The sequence below is a fragment of the Bombus pascuorum genome, unplaced genomic scaffold (assembly GCF_905332965.1).
Source record: "Bombus pascuorum unplaced genomic scaffold, iyBomPasc1.1, whole genome shotgun sequence".
Taxonomy (NCBI): domain Eukaryota; kingdom Metazoa; phylum Arthropoda; class Insecta; order Hymenoptera; family Apidae; genus Bombus; species Bombus pascuorum.
In genome coordinates this window covers 11766-30630 of record NW_026869780.1, presented here as the reverse complement: position 1 = coordinate 30630, position 18865 = coordinate 11766, and the positions used below count along the sequence as shown (strand labels likewise).

Genomic DNA, 18865 nt, shown 5'->3' with positions numbered 1-18865 from the left:
TCTGCGATTTCGGCAATACCTTGATTTTTTACTGCGGATTCTTCTGATCCAAGATGCTAATCGTTTAGTACTACTTGGCTTGGCGTCAATATCACAAACTCTCTTCTTAGACTTTGCCATGACGACGGCTTCGTAGTTTTCTTAATTTGCAGGAATGCAAATGTCCTCTTTTTCGAGGTTAACACAGTGTCGATGTTACGATATTCACGTTTTCTTATTGTTTCCTAAACTATTTCACCTAATTAATGAATAAATTATAATAATAAGTACACTAACCTGTATATGGCTCGTGATTGTTGTAGAACAAGATAGAACAGGTTCACACAACACACAAAATGTTTGAAACTGTCGAGCAAAATAAGATCCTCTCCGCTTGCAGACGACTCGACAAATGCCTACGTTGCGCGTCTGATGGTGGCTTTATATACCCTCAAGCTTGTCGTTACGTACTGGTCTTATGCGCGAACGATAGAAAGTAATTCCATATAGAATCTTACATTATTATGATTTTTGAAAAATACTACAATCCAATTAATTTTTAAAAATATTTGCGACAATTTTAATGCAAAATCTTATATACTTTGTACATTATATTAAAATTCCTCATTTACAGGAAATAATCAATATCGTATGAAGATGTTCTGCGGTTAATTTCTAACCAATCACGTGCGCCATTTTGCAGGCGTCATTTCCGGTGTAGATATCTTCCAACCTAACCTCAAATTTCTTCACATATTATTTAGAACGTATATTAATGTTGATGTACTAGAAATATTATTGTTAAATATTATAGCCAATATTACAGTTAAATGATTAACGGTAATAAAGTATCATTTTTTCACAATAAAAAAAGCATTTTTTTTAATGATTCCAAGATATTTGGATCGATATTTTACTACACGATCAATTCAGTTAACCCGATCCTGACATTTTTATTAATGTAATAACTTTACAAGCAAAAAAAGGTAAAAAAAAACTATTTTAAACGTAAGATCTAAAATTCTGATATGCGATAAAATATAATATTTTTAATGCGAATAAACTTTTTTATAAAATTTTTAATTTCTTGTTTTTTTTATAAAATCAAATCTATAAGTAGTAACTGGAATTTTTTGTTTGAAACCTATTCATCTTGAATTAATAACAAATCTTTGCTGCAACCACTATTAATGGCTTTAACTTTATCAGTGTTTAACAAATTTCTTATCTGTAACGATAATAGAAAACTGTATCTACATTCTATTAAATTTTTACACTTTACGTCATGAGAAGTTCACGCAACTTTCTTTCAAATGAAGTATATGGTAAAATTAATCCCCTTTCTTCTGTGTATATAGTCTGCATAATTTTATCCTCAAATTTGGAATAATTTAAAGTAAATAAAAGTTGTATGTAAAAATACGCATAAAAACGATTTTGTACGTATATTCGAATAGTTCCTTATAATATATTAATGATACATATATTGTGGGATAACCATAGTTCGGTGAAACGAAAATTGTTTTTTTCACGTTTATAAACATAAAATGCACTATCTATCGATAATTAAGTATCATTTTAAAATTAATTAGTGTTGAAGTGATCGTCACTTCTGAGAAAACTCTACATCTGGTCTTCGGTTTCTCAACCGCCTAAGGTCTTCGAAAGCGCATATACAAAGGAATGCGTCGAGGAAAGACCATAAGCGGTACACGTCCGACGTTGGTTTAGGCAGTTGTTTCAGTCTCAGGGTAACGTTGCTAGTGTCACGTAAAATTATGCAAAAGAACAACAAAAAAGAATAAAAAAAAGAAACTTTATTTTTCTTCTAACACTTGGTTTTACAATCTACTTCCGAGCTCTAAGCGTGACCTTTTAAGACTGAAGCTCTTATGATTTTTTACTTTCGATCGGATCCGATCGCTTTCTTTTGTTATCCCTCAACATCCCCACCGTCCACGCATTTGCCAGGCGTCCGCGGCCGTTGCCACGCGCTCTTTCTTCTAGAGCCTTCGGTGGAAGGACCGTTGTGATGTTGATGGTTCATTAGGCACTTCAGCGATATACATTGTCGCCGAGTGCCGCCACATCTTTATCTCCGATTTTAAAGTGAGCCGGTCGTGACAACAGCATGGCGAAGAATTTATGAAGCCTTGACTTGCTCAGAAATCAGTTTCAATCAGTAGACTCTTCAAATAATTTCCTAAAATATTATAGTCAATTAGAAGAATGAAGTAAATGTCGAAGTAAGAGCTTGAAGAAAACTAATATTAAAAGAAACAGAAATAAGGGAAGATTTGCATGTGAAAGGATGCGTAAGTGTTCATTGACAAAAATCAAATAATATGATTAAAAAGTGAGAAGAAAATATCGTCCTCTTCATGTCAGGGGCATAAATGCGAGATTTTTCATCTAATTTTTTCTGTTTGAACTGAAGTGTCCATTGAATGTCTCCCTTTTCTCTTAATTTTATGTGAAGATGACATATATAAAGTCGATTACAAAGATGTTGGGTCACCAGCATAATTTTGTCTTTTAAGCTCTATATTTTGAGTAAGTGTACAATTATATAGAAAAATGTATTGAAGTATGTTAGAGTATAATATAGAAAATCTATGAATACCAAAACGACTGATTTATTACATATGCTTCAAGAAACATCAGAAAAATGCAAAATTTTATATCACAAAAATTTGAGGCATTTTATTACTTTGTTACAAAGTAAAAGTTATGCCTCCGGTATAATTCTTTAGTATTTCGTTAGATATTCTTTATTTTTAATTATTTCTCTTAAACGGTTGGTATGTATAAGTTACTTTTGTGTGTGTGTGCGATCGCGTGTAATTGTGTGTGTAGAAATATACTATAAACAAAAGATAAGAGTTAGATTTCATTTAGGTCATTATACCTGTCGCCATAAGGCTGCCGGCAACTAATTCCGACGCGTACGTTGTCACAGACGCACAATTATAGGCAGAATTCACTGTAGCGGTATCGACAACTTTTTGCGCATATTTGGGAAACTATGGCAAAATGGCAATTATATATATAGACAAAAGTTATACAAAAAGTTAATTTCTATAACATATTCAGAAATCATCGAAATCAGTAAAGTGGAAGTCTTTGAAGGTAATTTGCGAGATATTATTAAAAATACTTTCGATAGTGTACATTGAACTTTGCCTATATAAACGTTACTAATATAACCGTCTTAAAACAATATTACGATACGTTAAACACTGCATGTAATTAAATAAACAAAACAGTGTACCGGCTAAATCTTTCTCACGTTAAACTAAACTTTAGTAACTAGTAACTAAACTTTATGCAAGTTATGTCAGACTTCAAAAATACACAACCAATGCATGCTTTTGAACCAATGGATTCCTAAACATAAAATCGTTATATTTCGTCTTTATTCATCGCGTACTACCAAAAAACACAAAAAATGTTTGCAAGAAGGCGATGTTCTGAAAGCGATATTGCACTGCACGCTACCAAGTGTAAATCTGTATAATACGGAAATAGAATCTAAAACATTCCTTAAATGAGCGAAGTTTCAATAACCGATTTTACGTAGGATATCCTGTAATAACGAAACCAATATCGCTATTCTGTTATATTCGTCGTTAAGTATAAATACAACCTCTTTTGTTAAGTACAAATATAACCTCTTTCTGTTTTTGGTTCTTTTAAATATGTGGACGTTTCAAAATGGCTTTTAACACTGTTAAGTTCGAATTATAGTTTTACACAACGAATACTTAAATCTTTAATGGAAAATACGAAGAGAATAATCTTGCAACTCTTGAATACAGTTCTACAGAAGGAAGAGATACTTTTAAGCTATTAACCAAGTATTGTGGTATAACATTCTAGAAGTGTTATAACAATATACTGCCAGAGGATCAAGCATGATTCGAAACTAACAAATTCTGCGACTACAATATTTCTAGTGCCGGAGATTAATATAACAGTAATAATGGTGAAAGGAAAGCACACTATTATTGGACTCAATACTTTATAGATGTGTATTTTGCAGACAATGTAATGAGAAGGTCAGGAAACTTAATACATTTACATGGTAAAGGCGGCATATTTTAAAGTTATTGTATGCAAAACCTCCTTGAAAAGATAGATAAGCTAAAAATATTAATATAGAGCAAAAAGGAAGAAAATAGAGAAATAAGAATGAAATAAATGAAATTCAATGAAGATATATCTAGGGCGTAGCTATATTTACAAAAACAGACACATTCCAAGTAATAACAAAGTAAATCACATACACACATATACAGGACATATATATATATATATATATATATATATATATATATAGACATATAGCTAGGATTAGGAGAAAGTAAATTTTTCTTTAAAGGAAAGATGGTTATGTATATGAAAATCAACAATGTATTGAAAATACAAAAAACAAAAGAAGAAAACTGTATTTGTTATTACGACTTACTTTTACATGTAGAATAATTTCCTATCCGGTTATTGTACTACCCCTTTCATCCTGGAACAAATTTTTAGGTTAAAATTATTTATACAAAACTAATATGTATACGAATCTTTTCATTTTATAAAATTGTATGTACAAAATATTTACCTTCGTTAAATCTCTTTATATAGAAACTTTGCAGCTCGAGTTTCTAATCAAATTCAATTCTCCACTTAATACTCATTACCAAGTAATGTTTGGTAAATTAACAAGTTATAACGTTCAGTAAATTTTTATACCATGTACATTCTACCTTGGCTCGAATACGAAAGACGATTGAACAGCACCGATGTCTATTATAATAGTGAAGACAAAGGAGTGGTGCTGCTTGCTGATTGGCTACGCTCTAGGATTACAGGTGGAACATGTGCCCGATCATTGCGCAGAAGTTACCTTGTGACATACTTGTAAAATCTAGATGTGATTATCTTGTTAATTTTCCATGGTTGTATTTCAATTTGAAGTTTAATTAAATAAATGTTTAATAACGATTTTAATACCGAAAATAACGATTATTATACTCCGAATTTTTATATGGTTGTAGTATAGTAAAATATATGAAATACATGTATGTGTTATGTACAACGGCACACGAAAGTATTCGAAAGCTCGCTACTGAAATATTAAAGACATATATATGTGTGTGTGTGTGTGTCTGATGCTCTTGATATTTCAAAGTATTCTCATAACTACAGTAAGATACAGATATCAACATTATGCGTGTAAAATTTGAATTGGATAATATTTGTAAAAGTTAGAGAATACTCGTTACAGTAACACGCAAAAACAGAGTTATAAAAGTTTCTCTATTTCTATTTCTTACCTCATTTTAATATTTAGTTCGATCGCTTTTGCCTCGAATAACATCTCTAGGACATTGTGACATTTATGTCAATGTTATTCCATATTTAAGTAATTATCTGTTTTCATATCGTTTCCTTACTTATTTTACAATTATTTTGTCTTCTACCTATTCCATCCCATAAATATCATATTGGGTTTATATATTGGCTCTGTGATGGCGTGTGTTGTACAGTATCCATTTTTTCACAACTCAGGTTCAATGTTTCGGATCTATATCCTGTCGAAAGTGAAGATTATGTATTTTTAGCATTTTCAGCATTATTCCATTTTTTTATAATATAATGGATTGTATTATATTCGATTTACATCTCTTAAAGAGATCGGCTATCTCTCTGTAAGATTTCCATCTTTATGCAGTTTTAATATTACTTCACGCTCGGACTTTTGTATTTCAGATCTCTTCGAGTTCATGTCTGCACTCTATTAATCGTAACTGATTATAACATTAAAATCAGTAAATGACGTCTTAGCGCAAATTAAGTTCGTTAGTATTAATATTTACTGCGTAAATTCAATGTAAATATCGCTCATTTCGAAGCGTCCGATTATTTTGTGATTCTCTTTTTGCGTGTTTCTGTAATGAGTATTCTCCAACTTTTACAAATATTGTCCAATTCAAATTCTACATACGCAATCCTGATACTTATATCCTAATACAGTTATCATATTACCTTGAAATATAAAATCTATCTCATATATTTTTATTCTTTAATGTTTCAATGGCGAGCGTTCAAATAATTTCAAAGACGCTATATGCCTATGCAAAATATAATATTCAAACTGTTACACATTCAAAATATGTAATATTTGTACAATATTTTACATTATGAATGTAATTTTAATCGTTCGTTATTAATAATCGTTCTTATTAATATTTTGTTGTCAATTGAAAATCGATTTATAAGAGGGAAAATTTTTTTATTACAAATAGACTAATAAAAAGTTTTTCACTAAGATGTATTGCAAACAATAAATTTAAATAAAAATGGATGTGGTGCGACCGTTCGCGGAGAGACGCGGTCGCGAGGAAACGCGTCAGCGAGAGTCGTAAATTCTCGCTACGATTCGGTTAATCGACGCCGCGAAATGGTCGCTCCCCGCGTTTCGTTTAGGATAACCGGGATGATTCAATGAGTGCAACTTATTCTACTATTGTAGAATAAATATATATATTTATATCAGAATCACTTACAATGTATATAAGAGATCGGTTTAGATGGTGTCGGAGGTTACCACTAGAGTGTTCGAGTGAGATATTATACAATGTGATTAATTTGGACGCGACCGTACAGAGAGTTTTCGACTGCGACTGATCGGTTCGAATGTTAGATTGCGAATTTACGGTGCTTCTCAGTGAGTTTGTTGGACTGAGCGATAGTTGTAGACGTAGTGACTGATTTGAGGACGAAGACGAACTGACTTGATCGTGACGATGCTGTGTCGGAGGTGAGCTAAGGAAGGGTGTGTCTAACGCACGGAATCATCTGATTTGTTGATGACAGTTTTTGGTTGGAGAAGTGAGGGTAATAGAAATTGTTTCTATTGGTTAGTAAGACTATCGATAGACTAGGAAGGGTATTAGCCACCCTCGATGGAAAGTTGGGAGTAGGAGGCATCGCACGTGTGAACACTTAGCGTTCACGTGTTTTCTAGACGTTAACCAGAAACCTTAGAAAACGCTTTCTTGGAAAAGTCCTTGTTTGCGATGAAAGACTTTCGCCAGAGTTTTCTGAGATTTATAGTCAGGCTGCGAGTGTTTTCAAGAGTATGCGATAAGGATGTGCGGGCATCTGGCTGCCATCCGTCCGCGATGTGAGGTCCGGCTCAGGTAGAGAGTCGGTCGACGTAACATCCTCCCCCCGTTGAGAGGGTACCGATCAAAATGATGTGATTGATTAGATGAGGTGGATCTCGCATTAGATCGCGTTGCTGCTGATCAGGTCGGAGTCATCTGGTGTCGATCTGCTCGGTAGTGGTACCATCCGCTTGATGCTAGCTGGAGACAGTTGGATGGAGCATCCCTGTCGAAGAGCGATGACTCTGGATTTTGTGGCGGTTGCGATCCCGTTGCTCGTTGACATAAAATGGTTTGCAGTGGTTGATTCCGAGGCTGATGAATGGATGCTGTTCCATTCGGAGAGTCCAGATTATATCTGGAAAAATAACAGAGTTATGATAATTTGACAAGTATGTTGTTTATGTCCTGTTCGGGAGTCGGAGTCTCGACCGTCGTGATCCTTGTGGTTGTACGGAAACTTGCGGTTGTGATTATTGACCCAGGAAGTGTCCTTGGATGATCGTGGACCGTCTCGGTCCTGGAATGTAGTGGACCAGCTTGATCCAAGAGGTAGCGTTGAACGGAATTCCAGTATTGCTTGATGCTGTTTCGTTTGACGCGATGCGGGGTTCTGTAGTTGATTGGGAGGCTTGGCTCCCCCCGATGAGTCGCCCGACTCGAGTTCTCCCAGTGATGTTCCTTGGTAGGTAATGAACGTTTGGTGTCGCGGCGTTGGTTGGGATCCTAATGCCCCCTCGTCTCAACTGCTGATTGTCCGGATTCCTCGAAGTCAGGATGGATTGGCAGTGGGACAAGTCTTTTGATGCCTCGATCCACGATGTTTTTCGCCGTTTGAATCGTAGCCGTTCGGATGACACCATCGTCGCCTGGATGGACCTTGATAACTCGTCCCAGAGGCCACTGCAAAGAGGGCACATTGTCCTCTCTGAGGATGACGATTGCGCCTTCCTGGATGTTGTGCCCACCTTTGTTCCATTTGCTGCGGTTGCTCAATTCGTTTAAATATTCCTTATGCCAGCGATTCCAAAAATGTTGCCTGATCTGCTGAAGATGTTGCCATCTGGAGAGCCGATTGGAAGGGACGTCTCTGAAATCTCGCTCCCGTAAACTCATTAGTGAATCGCCGATGAGGAAATGGCCGGGAGTGAGGACTAGGAGATCGTTCGGATCGGAGGATATCGGAGTTAACGGTCGTGAGTTGAGGATTGCCTCGATCTCAATAATGAGGGTGTTGAATTGTTCGAAGGTGAGTAACTCGTTGCCGATTACGCGTTTGAGATGACGTTTAAATGACTTTACCGCTGCTTCCCAGAGTCCGCCGAAGTGCGGGGTATGAGGGGGAATAAAATGCCATTCAATGTGCTTATCTGACAGAAATGAGGCCACCTTGGAATTATGATCGTTCGATCGTAGGAGTTCGTGAAGCTCACGTAATTCGTTGTTCGCCCCAACAAAGTTTGTGCCGTTGTCCGAATGGATGGTAGAGCAAAACCCGCGTCGAGCGATGAACCTTCGGAGTGTGGCGATGAAGGCCTCGCTAGTGAGATCGCCGACGAGTTCGATATGCACCGCCTTAACCGCTAAGCATACAAAGATGGCAACATATGCCTTGACCTGGCGGCGGTTGCGATCTCTCCTTTCCTTGATGTGGAATGGTCCGCAGTAGTCGACGCCGACGTTCGTGAATGGGCGTGACTCGGTCACTCTCGCCTCAGGTAGATCACCCATAATGTAATCCACCGGCGGTGGATGAGCGCGGCAGCAACGGACGCAGCTCTTGATCGTATGCCAAACTTGACTTCGACCGTCGATGGGCCAGTATCTTCGTCGTACGGCGTACAGCGTAGCTTGTGTTCCTGCGTGCATGTGGACGTTGTGTGCATGATCGATAATGCGTGCTGTAACATATGACTTGGGCAAGATTATCGGATGTTTTTGAGGAAAAGGTATCAGTGAATGACTAAGTCGGCCGCCTACGCGTAATATGCCTTCCTTATCTATGAACGAGTTGAGTCGCGTGAGCTTTCCCTTTATTGTTGCGTCTCGATCCTTCTGGAGCGCACGTATTTCTGCGGAAAAATAGATGCCTTGCAATAGTTTGATGATCTTGTTGTGGGCTGTATTTAATTCAGTTGCCGTGATGGGTGTAGTCGGATTGTTTTTATGTTTCCAACGGAGACAGCGAGCGATGATCCGGATCAACTTAGGCCAAGATGAATACCTTTCTAGAAATCCATGATCGGAGGGGGTTGCGGACATACAGGTTGCTCGTTTTTGTTCCGGTAACTCCGTTAGTGGTGGCAGTGTACATGTCGGCCAGTGTTCTTCAGATAGTTGGAGCCATTCAGGACCGTGTTGCCAAATAGTCGGGCGTAGAAATTCTTCAGGCGTTTGTCCTCGCGAGATTAGATCCGCGGGATTGTCGTTGGTCGGAACATGGCACCAATCGTGCGAACTAGTTCTAGTCTGGATTTCGGAGATTCGGTTGGCCACAAACGTTTTCAGTGTGTGAGGAGACGTACTTATCCAATGGAGGACGATGGTGGAGTCGGTCCAGTAGACGGCTCGAGACACATTGCGCGATAGAGCCTGTTGTATGGTAGACATCAGGGACGTAAGAAGAAGGGCTCCGCACAATTCAAGCCGAGGAATGGTTTGGGACTTGAGCGGGGCTACCCTTGATTTTGCAGCTAAAAGCTGGACCTGCACGTGGCCGTCAGGATTAACGGTTCGTAGATAAACGCAAGCTCCGTATGCTTTCTCGCTTGCATCGCAGAAACCATGCATTTCGATTTCTTTTGCGGATCCGATTATTGCCTTGCGTTGGAACGAGATATTGTTCAGGAGCGCTAATTGGGAATAATAGCGGCTCCATTCGGAATGGAAATCTGCGGGAAGTGATTCATCCCAATCGACCTTCAGTGCCCAGACTCTCTGTAGTAATATTTTTGCTCGAACAATTACTGGCGCGAGTAGTCCTAAAGGATCGTAAATCCTAGCGATTACGGAGCTGATCGATCGTTTGGTAACGTGAGGAATATTGGCCATGGCGGCGACTGAGTAAAGGATTGAATCATCGGAGGACCTCCAATAAACTCCAAGTGTCTTTAATGGTTGGGACTCACCCAATTGTAGGTTTTGGTTTATGTCGTGGTCCGACAGTCCGTTGAGTAGTTCGCGGTTGTTGGATGCCCATTTTCTGATTTTCAGGCCGGCCAGTTGGAGAAGTTCGGTGAGTTCTGTTCTGATTGACAACGCCTCGCTCATCGTGTCAGCCCCGGTAAGGGCGTCGTCGACGTAGAAATCCCGCTGCAAGACTGACGAAGCTCGCGGAAATCGATGTCCTTCATCGTTTGCCAATTGTTTGAGACATCGGATAGCTAGGTAGGGTGCGGCCGACAGGCCGAACGTGATGGTGTTGAGTTGATAAGTTTCGATTTCGCCGTTCGAATTGCGCCACAAAATTTTCTGATACTTACGATCTTCCGGGCGTACGAGAAATTGTCGATACATCTTCTCGATATCACCCGTGAGAACATACTGATGAGAGCGGAATCTCAAGAGAATATCGAATAAGTCCTCTTGTAACTTCGGTCCTGTGTGAAGGGTGTCGTTCAAAGAAACTCCGGTGGTGCTCGGTGCGGATCCGTCGAACACGACGCGGAGCTTTGTAGATGTGCTCGAGTCCTTGATTACGCCGTGATGTGGCAGATAGTGTTCATCGGCTGATTGATGATGTGATGCGATTGTCGTCATGTGCCCTAATTCCAAGTATTCCTGAATTACCGCCCGATATGCTGCTTCGAATTTCTGATCGCGTTGGAATTGGCGCTGAAGAGAGGCGAGTCGTTTCATCGCCATTGTTTTAGTTGATCCGAGTGAGGAAAGTTTGTCGTTAAACGGGAGTGCGACGATGTATCGCCCTTCGCTGGTGCGTTGGACGTGCGCTTGAAAGTGTTCCTCGCATTGTCGATCCGCTTCTGACACGTGTTTTGTTTGTGGTCCCTCGTCGAGTTCCCAAAAGCGAGTAAGATCCGTCTCAAGATCTGCTGTGAAGGTGTGAAATGCCCTGGCCGTTGACGGGAAGACCGGGCTCCCCCCGATGACCCACCCGAAGTGTGTTTTTTGTAAACGGAGGTCGGGGCCTGTTGGCGGATTAAGGTTGATTTGGCCGACACATAGTGATGCAATGGTGGGCCCTGAGCTCAGCAAAATATCGATTGGGGATGGTAAATGAAATGTTGGATCGGCAAGATGGATATTCTTGGGTATTGGGATTGTTGATCGGTCTATTGGTTGATCCGGAATGGATGTCGAAATTGTTGGTATGATGAGAAATGTTAAGGTGCGTTGGTAGGTTCCGTTAGTGGATGTGATCGTGGCTGTAATAAAACGATTTGACGTCGTGGATAAAACATCGAGGGCTTTGATTGAGATGGAACACTTCTGTTGCGGAAGTCCTAAAGAGTTTGCAAGGCGTTCGGTAATAAAATTCATACTAGCACCGGTATCTAACAATGCTCGGCAGCGAACTGGTTGAGCTCTATCGTTTAAAATGTTGATGCGTGCAGATATTAACAGGTCGTTGGGTAATGTGGTGACAAAGTCTATGAGCAGTGATTCGGTTTTCCGAGTCGCGTCGGTCTGTGGTTGTCATTGTGTGATTTGTTGTTGGATATCGGATACTGGACTAGGGTACGATTGATTCGGTGATGTACTAGTTGGGTGTTTCGAAGGACTTCTGCCTTTGCCTGGGGGTGTCGTTGCGGGCTCTTCGTTGCTGGAATTGGTTCGATCCGTAGTCTGAGCATCGGATCTATGAAGAAGGGTGTGATGACGTTGTCCGCAAATGCGACAGGACCCGGCGGAACACTGTGGGAGTGTATGTCCTGTCGTCAGACAGTTGGTGCATGCCGATATTTCTTCGGCGGCCCTGATGCGCTCTTCGATGGTTTTCGTTCTAAAGGTTCTACAAGTCCAGATCTTGTGCGGTCCGCTACACATTGGACAAATTGATGACGATCGTGATGTGACAAACGCCTGCCCGCGTGGCTGGCGCGTCGTCCTTGAGGGTTCGCTGAGTAGACTCCGATCGTTCAAGAAATTGAGGAATTCCGTGAATGTGGGGAACGGTGTGTGTTGTGTTTTATCCTTCCAGATGAGATCGGTATCCCGGTCTAATCTAAAGGTGCATAGATATAATAGCACGGAGTCTGCCGTCAAATGTCCGAGCGACTCTAATGCCTTGTAATGCCATTCTAGTTTGGTCGCGTAGGATTGCAGGTCTAGGTGTGCTGTGCGCGATGCGAGGCCTGTGTTGAATATCTCTTGCAGGTGTCTCTGCACGATCTTCTCTGGCCTGTTATACCTTTTCTCTAGTATTGCCCACGCGGCGGAATAATTGGTTGCTACGTTATTCAAAGATGGTATGGTTAGCGCCGCGGCGCCCGTTAAGCAGGATCGAAGATATGTCAAACGTTTGCAGTCGTCGATTCGTGGGTTGTCGTGAACCGTGTTACGAAATTGATTCGCGAAACCTGGCCAGTCCTCGTAAGCACCCGAAAACGTGGGTAACTGAATTTTTGGCAACTCGATGGGTTCCGGAGAGGAAATGTTCGAAGTCGGAACTCGGATCGTCGGCTCTGATTGTTTCGTTGCGGTGTCAATGATGGCCGACGCGTCCCCGAAGATAGTATAGAATGTCCGTTGTAAATTCACGCGATCTTGCTGTGTCGGGCCTTCTTCCCTATCGTCTAGGTCACACTGATTCTTTTTGAATGATGCGAATTCTATCTCTAACTCTTTCAAAGTACGTTGGATGGTGTGGATAGGGCCCCCTTCCTCATAACTGTCGAGTATTGCGCGAGCTACCTCTAATTCTTTTCTGAACGCCTCTCGTTTTAATATCAACTGTTTTGTGCGCTCTTCTAGATTGGGCGCCATTGCTGATTTCGATACTTTGATTGGGCTTACCTTGGAGTTGCGGTATGAGACCGACGTTGTTCCGACGGCAAGATATCGCTTGTTACTATGCAGCGGACTGTGGTTGATGTGCGCTTCGCGAGGAAGGTGATCCTTCCCGAAGGTGACACAATGGTAGAGAAGTTGAAATGGTTGTACTTGCGATGTTGCTGATTGTCCCGCTGCGGCGGGAGGTTGAGTGGTTGCGTTCTTCGACCAACGGGTTGTACCTCTTCGAAGGTGATGCGCCTGGCCTCGCTGGAGTGGTAACGCTTCCGCCAATTATGATGGATTCACGTGGCACTGTATGTTCACTGATAAGTCCACCTTTTCACTGACACGTGATCCGGCTCGAAGGACCAATTGGTGCGACCGTTCGCGGAGAGACGCGGTCGCGAGGAAACGCGTCAGCGAGAGTCGTAAATTCTCGCTACGATTCGGTTAATCGACGCCGCGAAATGGTCGCTCCCCGCGTTTCGTTTAGGATAACCGGGATGATTCAATGAGTGCAACTTATTCTACTATTGTAGAATAAATATATATATTTATATCAGAATCACTTACAATGTATATAAGAGATCGGTTTAGATGGTGTCGGAGGTTACCACTAGAGTGTTCGAGTGAGATATTATACAATGTGATTAATTTGGACGCGACCGTACAGAGAGTTTTCGACTGCGACTGATCGGTTCGAATGTTAGATTGCGAATTTACGGTGCTTCTCAGTGAGTTTGTTGGACTGAGCGATAGTTGTAGACGTAGTGACTGATTTGAGGACGAAGACGAACTGACTTGATCGTGACGATGCTGTGTCGGAGGTGAGCTAAGGAAGGGTGTGTCTAACGCACGGAATCATCTGATTTGTTGATGACAGTTTTTGGTTGGAGAAGTGAGGGTAATAGAAATTGTTTCTATTGGTTAGTAAGACTATCGATAGACTAGGAAGGGTATTAGCCACCCTCGATGGAAAGTTGGGAGTAGGAGGCATCGCACGTGTGAACACTTAGCGTTCACGTGTTTTCTAGACGTTAACCAGAAACCTTAGAAAACGCTTTCTTGGAAAAGTCCTTGTTTGCGATGAAAGACTTTCGCCAGAGTTTTCTGAGATTTATAGTCAGGCTGCGAGTGTTTTCAAGAGTATGCGATAAGGATGTGCGGGCATCTGGCTGCCATCCGTCCGCGATGTGAGGTCCGGCTCAGGTAGAGAGTCGGTCGACGTAACAGGATGATTAGATGATTTTTCTAAGGAAATAAAAACGCATAAGGAATAAAAATCGAGTAGTTATAACATAGTTGATAAAATTTTATTCCTTGTTCCTTATTCAATAGACTGCGGAATTTTAGGCCTTGATATTTGTGTTAGGTATGCATATCTCGCTGACATTCGATAAGAACGAAAAGCATTCCCTTAACACTTTCTCTCCTTGAGAATGTCCTTAGTGCTATAACAAATGATTCTTGTAAACAAAATATTATTCTTAGCTCGATCCTAGCTAGCAAGCCCGACCCTGAAAAAAGATAATACCAACCTTTGTATACAGGGTATCCGGTTACATGTTTTCGAAAATTTAAGAGATGATTCTTGACACCGAGATAAGACGAAAATCAAGAATAAAAGAATTGCGTTTTCGACTTTGTTTTTTTTTTTTATTTTGACAGTTAAAAATACCCTGCACGTGAGTAATCCTCCTTATACCAACGAAGAGTGGTCAACCTATGCAGCGGGGCGCACAGTGATCCTCAATCCGAACGATACATTAGCGGTAGCTTACTTCTTACAAGCCGTAGAAAAGATCTAGGTATTCAGAAACGTGAATAACCCCACGCGACGTTTTGCAAAATACCTTTGCGATGGGTATAGTCCTATTGGGATATTTTTCGGCATATAAACTTTTACGTTATTGTCGACCGCCGTATCACAGCAAAAGTACATGTCCGAAAGTTCTGCAAATGTATAATATTTTATAATATTATACAGTATAATCACATTTTATAATAAATGTGACTAGTAAAAACGCACACCACGCAGTGCGTGTACTGTATACACAAAATACACCCAAGTAACGCTTTAACTGAATATTTCCAGTTCTTTGAAAGCTCTTCTTCGACTATTGGAATGATTCTGTTACTCAAAAACTGTTCTAGCCTCTTGCTTGAAAACAGTTAAAATACGGCAATATAGTGATGGAGAGTTCATTTAAAAAGAAAAATTTACGATACTCATTACCAATGCTTTCACCTTTTTTGTATAACTCGAAATTATCTAGCAACAGTCGAAAGCAAGTGTATAGTATTGAGAAAGCGAATAGGCAGGCAATCCGATGTGTTTAAAAACGCACAAACCTATTTGGTACAATCTTCAAACTTTACGTAATTAGAGATTTATTCATATTTCATATTTACCAGATAATCATTGGAAAAGTGGACTTTCTACTTACCAGGTGGGTTTCCGAAATATATCATTTCTTCGAGCCTTAATTAATAGCCAATAAAACAATAAAAATATTGAGATATGGTTTTTAATTTTTACAATGGTAACGTGAATACTCTGAGATAACTCTAACATAGATTAGAAGCACGATCATCGCATTCATTATTTATTTTTAAGTAAACATTTTCACTATATATATTTGTGGAGTAATGTAAAATATTAATTTGACATTCTGTGATGAAAAGTGAATATTTATCGAAAAATTTATAACCGGCTCTTCAACAGTTTTTATAAAATGTCAAATTAATATTTTATATTATTTCACAAATATAATCACAATGTATATCAGATACGAAACACCAGTCTATGCGTTGAAGCGCTATTAACCCTTTCGCTTCGGCAGTCCAGTCCACCGACGTACCGTCACTGAATGGAAACGTTGCTGTATATACGTTTTCCTAAGTCTCAAATAACAATAATTCTTGTAAGAACCGTGTATGAAATATCGCTTCACTGTCAATGTTTGTTTTTATTATTTCTTATATTTATTTTAATGTACGATAGAAAGTAATGAAAAGAAATGTCCATAACATGTAATACGGTTTTGATCTCATAAAGACAATCTTTAAGTTTGTACTGTTAATTTCTAATCTAAGAAATTCCCTGGCGCATTTACTTTCCAAAACACTAAATACTCATATCGCTATCGTTTATCATCGAAACATCTATGTATCTGCGTTATCTTTATCCTAAAGTAGTTATTATTTTGGGGCTTAGGCCCATTCAAAGTTAAATAAAACTGTAAATTATAAAGTCATATCATGGTATCGTAACTGCCGAAAAAATAAAAGGACACGTAGCGGCGCATGAGCTAGAGGACAATTCAAATCATGTTGTTGCTTTACCTCGGAGTATCAATATAAAACCTCCACGATGACCACCGTCCCTATTGCGACAACATTCTGTCCGTATTACGTCTCGCACTCTCCCAGGGGGAAAGTCCTCACTCTTACCACCTTTCTAACCTCATCTTTTGTTACTATTGAGGCACTTTTTTTTTTTTACTTTATTTTGGTTATTTTACAATTTGTCCTTGCGGACATTTGGTAAAGTGTTATATCTTGTTGGTGAAGAATAAAAAAAATATAAATAAAAAAATAATATAGCATGTGGGCGGCTACCCCCAGCGGGATGCCAGCATCGTTTTTTCTAAGTTATATCTTTTATGAGGTCTATTGGGTGTTTCCTTTTTAGTCTTCTTGCGATGTTTGTTGTGTTGCACGTTTCGGGTTCGGGTGTGTTTCTGTTCTTATACTGCATCTTGTTGCGAATCTGGGAATCTCTTCCTTCACCGTTGGTATTCCCAGGTCTTTCCGTATGTCTTCGTTTCTAACGAACCACGGGGCGTTTACCATTGTTCTAAGGATTTTGGCTTGGATTGTTTCTATTTTGTTTATATGGCTCATTGCTGCTGTTCCCCATAGTGGAATTCCGTATGTCCAGATTGACTTTATGATTATTTTGTATCTTTTCAGTTTGTTTTCTGTGCTTAGTTTGGATTTTCGGCTTGTTAGCCAGTGCATTTGTCTCCTTGCTATCTGTATCTTGTCTATTATTGATTTGATGTGCTGTTTCCATGTGAAGCGTGTATCTCTGTGAAGTCCAAGGTATTTGACTTGCCTTGTTTGTGTTATTTGCGTGCCGTTCAGGAAGATGTTTGGTGTTATCTGTTTTCTCAATGTGAATGTAATGTGGTTGCATTTGTTAGGGTTAGCTTTGATTTGTTGTAGCCACTTTTCTATTTTTGTGATATGCTCTTGTAGTATTGTGGCTGCTGTTACAGGGTTAGTGTGCCTGACTAGCACGGCCGTGTCGTCCGCGAATGTCAGTATTTTGCTATTGGTACTTGTTGGAATGTTGGCCGTGTATAGTGTGTATAGTATGGGTCCTAGGACGCTTCCTTGTGGAACACCTGCTTTGATGTCTTTGGCTTCGGAGTGTGCGTCCTTGATTTTTACTGTGAAGGTTCTGTTGCTTATGTATGATTTTATTATTTGGTATATTTTTTCCGGGAATTGTTTCTTGATTGTTTGTATTAGGCTTTCGTGGTTTATTTTGTCGAAAGCTTTCTCTATGGCCATGAATAGGGCTGTACAATATTGTTTGTTTTCTATTTTGTGTATTATTTCGTTGACAAGCCTGTGCATTTGTTCTATGGTGTAGTGTTTATTTCTGAATCCAAATTGATGGTCTGGTATTAGTTTTTCCTTCTCTATTATTGGTTTTAGTCGGGCGTATATTACTTTTTCTAGTATTTTGGAGAGCACGGGGAGTAGTGATATTGGTCTGTAGGATGTTGCTTCATGTGGGTCTTTGCCTGGTTTTGGTAACATTATGATTTGTGCCTGTTTCCATAATGTAGGATAATATTGTATTCTTGGTATTGCATTGAATATTATAGTGATTAGTCGTATCGCTTTTGGAGGGAGGTTTTTCATTATTTTGCCATTGATTAGATCGATTCCTGGTGCTTTGTTGTTTTTTGTTTTTTCGATTATATTTCTAATTTCTTGTGCTGTTGTTTTGGGTATGGTGTATTGCTTGTCGATTGCAGTGCTAGTGGCTAGCGCATCGTCGTCCGTATGGCTATTGTGGTTGCTGTTATTGATGTTGTGTGGTGTAAATGTGTTGCATAGGTGGATGGAAAATTCTTCGGCTTGCTCTTCGTAGCTTCTTGCCCATGTGTTGTCTGCTTTTCTGATTGCTGGGGCTGGTTTTATCGCCTTCTTTATTTTTTTTGTGGCTTTCCATAGTGAGTAGTTGTAGTTCTCGTGTGCAGATAGTGACTCTATGAACTTTGTGAATTCGTTGTTGTTGTGCTCTTTTATTTCGTTTTTTATTTCCTTTGCGAGTTTGTTTAGGTGTTTTTTGTTTTCTTTTGTTCTGTGTTTCTGCCATTTCGCTTTCGCTTTTCTTTTATCTCTAATTTTTTCGAGGATGTCTGATGGGATTTGTTTTGTTTGTCTAGTGGCAGTTGCTGGTTTTGTGGTTGCCCGTGCTGCCTCTTGTATAGTTTTTGTAAGTGTTGTTACAGCTCGTTCGATGTGTTGGGGCGTTTTCAGTGGTATGTTGCAGTTGATTTCGCTTTCAATTATTTCTTTGAAGGTTTGCCAATTAGTGGATTTGTTGCATAGCGTCTCTGAGTTGTTGTAGAGTATTGGCTTGTTTCTGTATGTTATTATTATGGGTGTATGGTCGGAGCTAAGCTCGAGGCTGGATGCTATATTTATTTTGTTTCCGTTTAATCCCTTTGTGACTGCAAAATCGA

General features: G+C 39.6%; 2 protein-coding genes across 2 annotated transcripts; both read right to left on the bottom strand.

Annotated features, from left to right (window-relative positions):
- Positions 1-7868: 7868 nt before the first annotated feature.
- LOC132915994 (uncharacterized) lies at positions 7869-11642 on the bottom strand. The gene has a single exon (XM_060975743.1). The coding sequence runs from the start codon at positions 11640-11642 to the stop codon at positions 7869-7871; it is 3774 nt and encodes a 1257-aa protein (XP_060831726.1).
- A 156-nt stretch (positions 11643-11798) lies between these two features.
- LOC132915995 (uncharacterized) lies at positions 11799-13088 on the bottom strand. The gene has a single exon (XM_060975744.1). It carries the CDS (start codon positions 13086-13088, stop codon positions 11799-11801), a length of 1290 nt encoding a protein of 429 aa, XP_060831727.1.
- Positions 13089-18865: the final 5777 nt, after the last annotated feature.

Coding starts and splice junctions, on each gene's coding strand:
- LOC132915994 (XM_060975743.1), bottom strand. CDS start 11,642: ATGAATTTTATTACCGAACGCCTTGCAAACTCTTTAGGACTTCCGCAA.
- LOC132915995 (XM_060975744.1), bottom strand. CDS start 13,088: ATGGCGCCCAATCTAGAAGAGCGCACAAAACAGTTGATATTAAAACGA.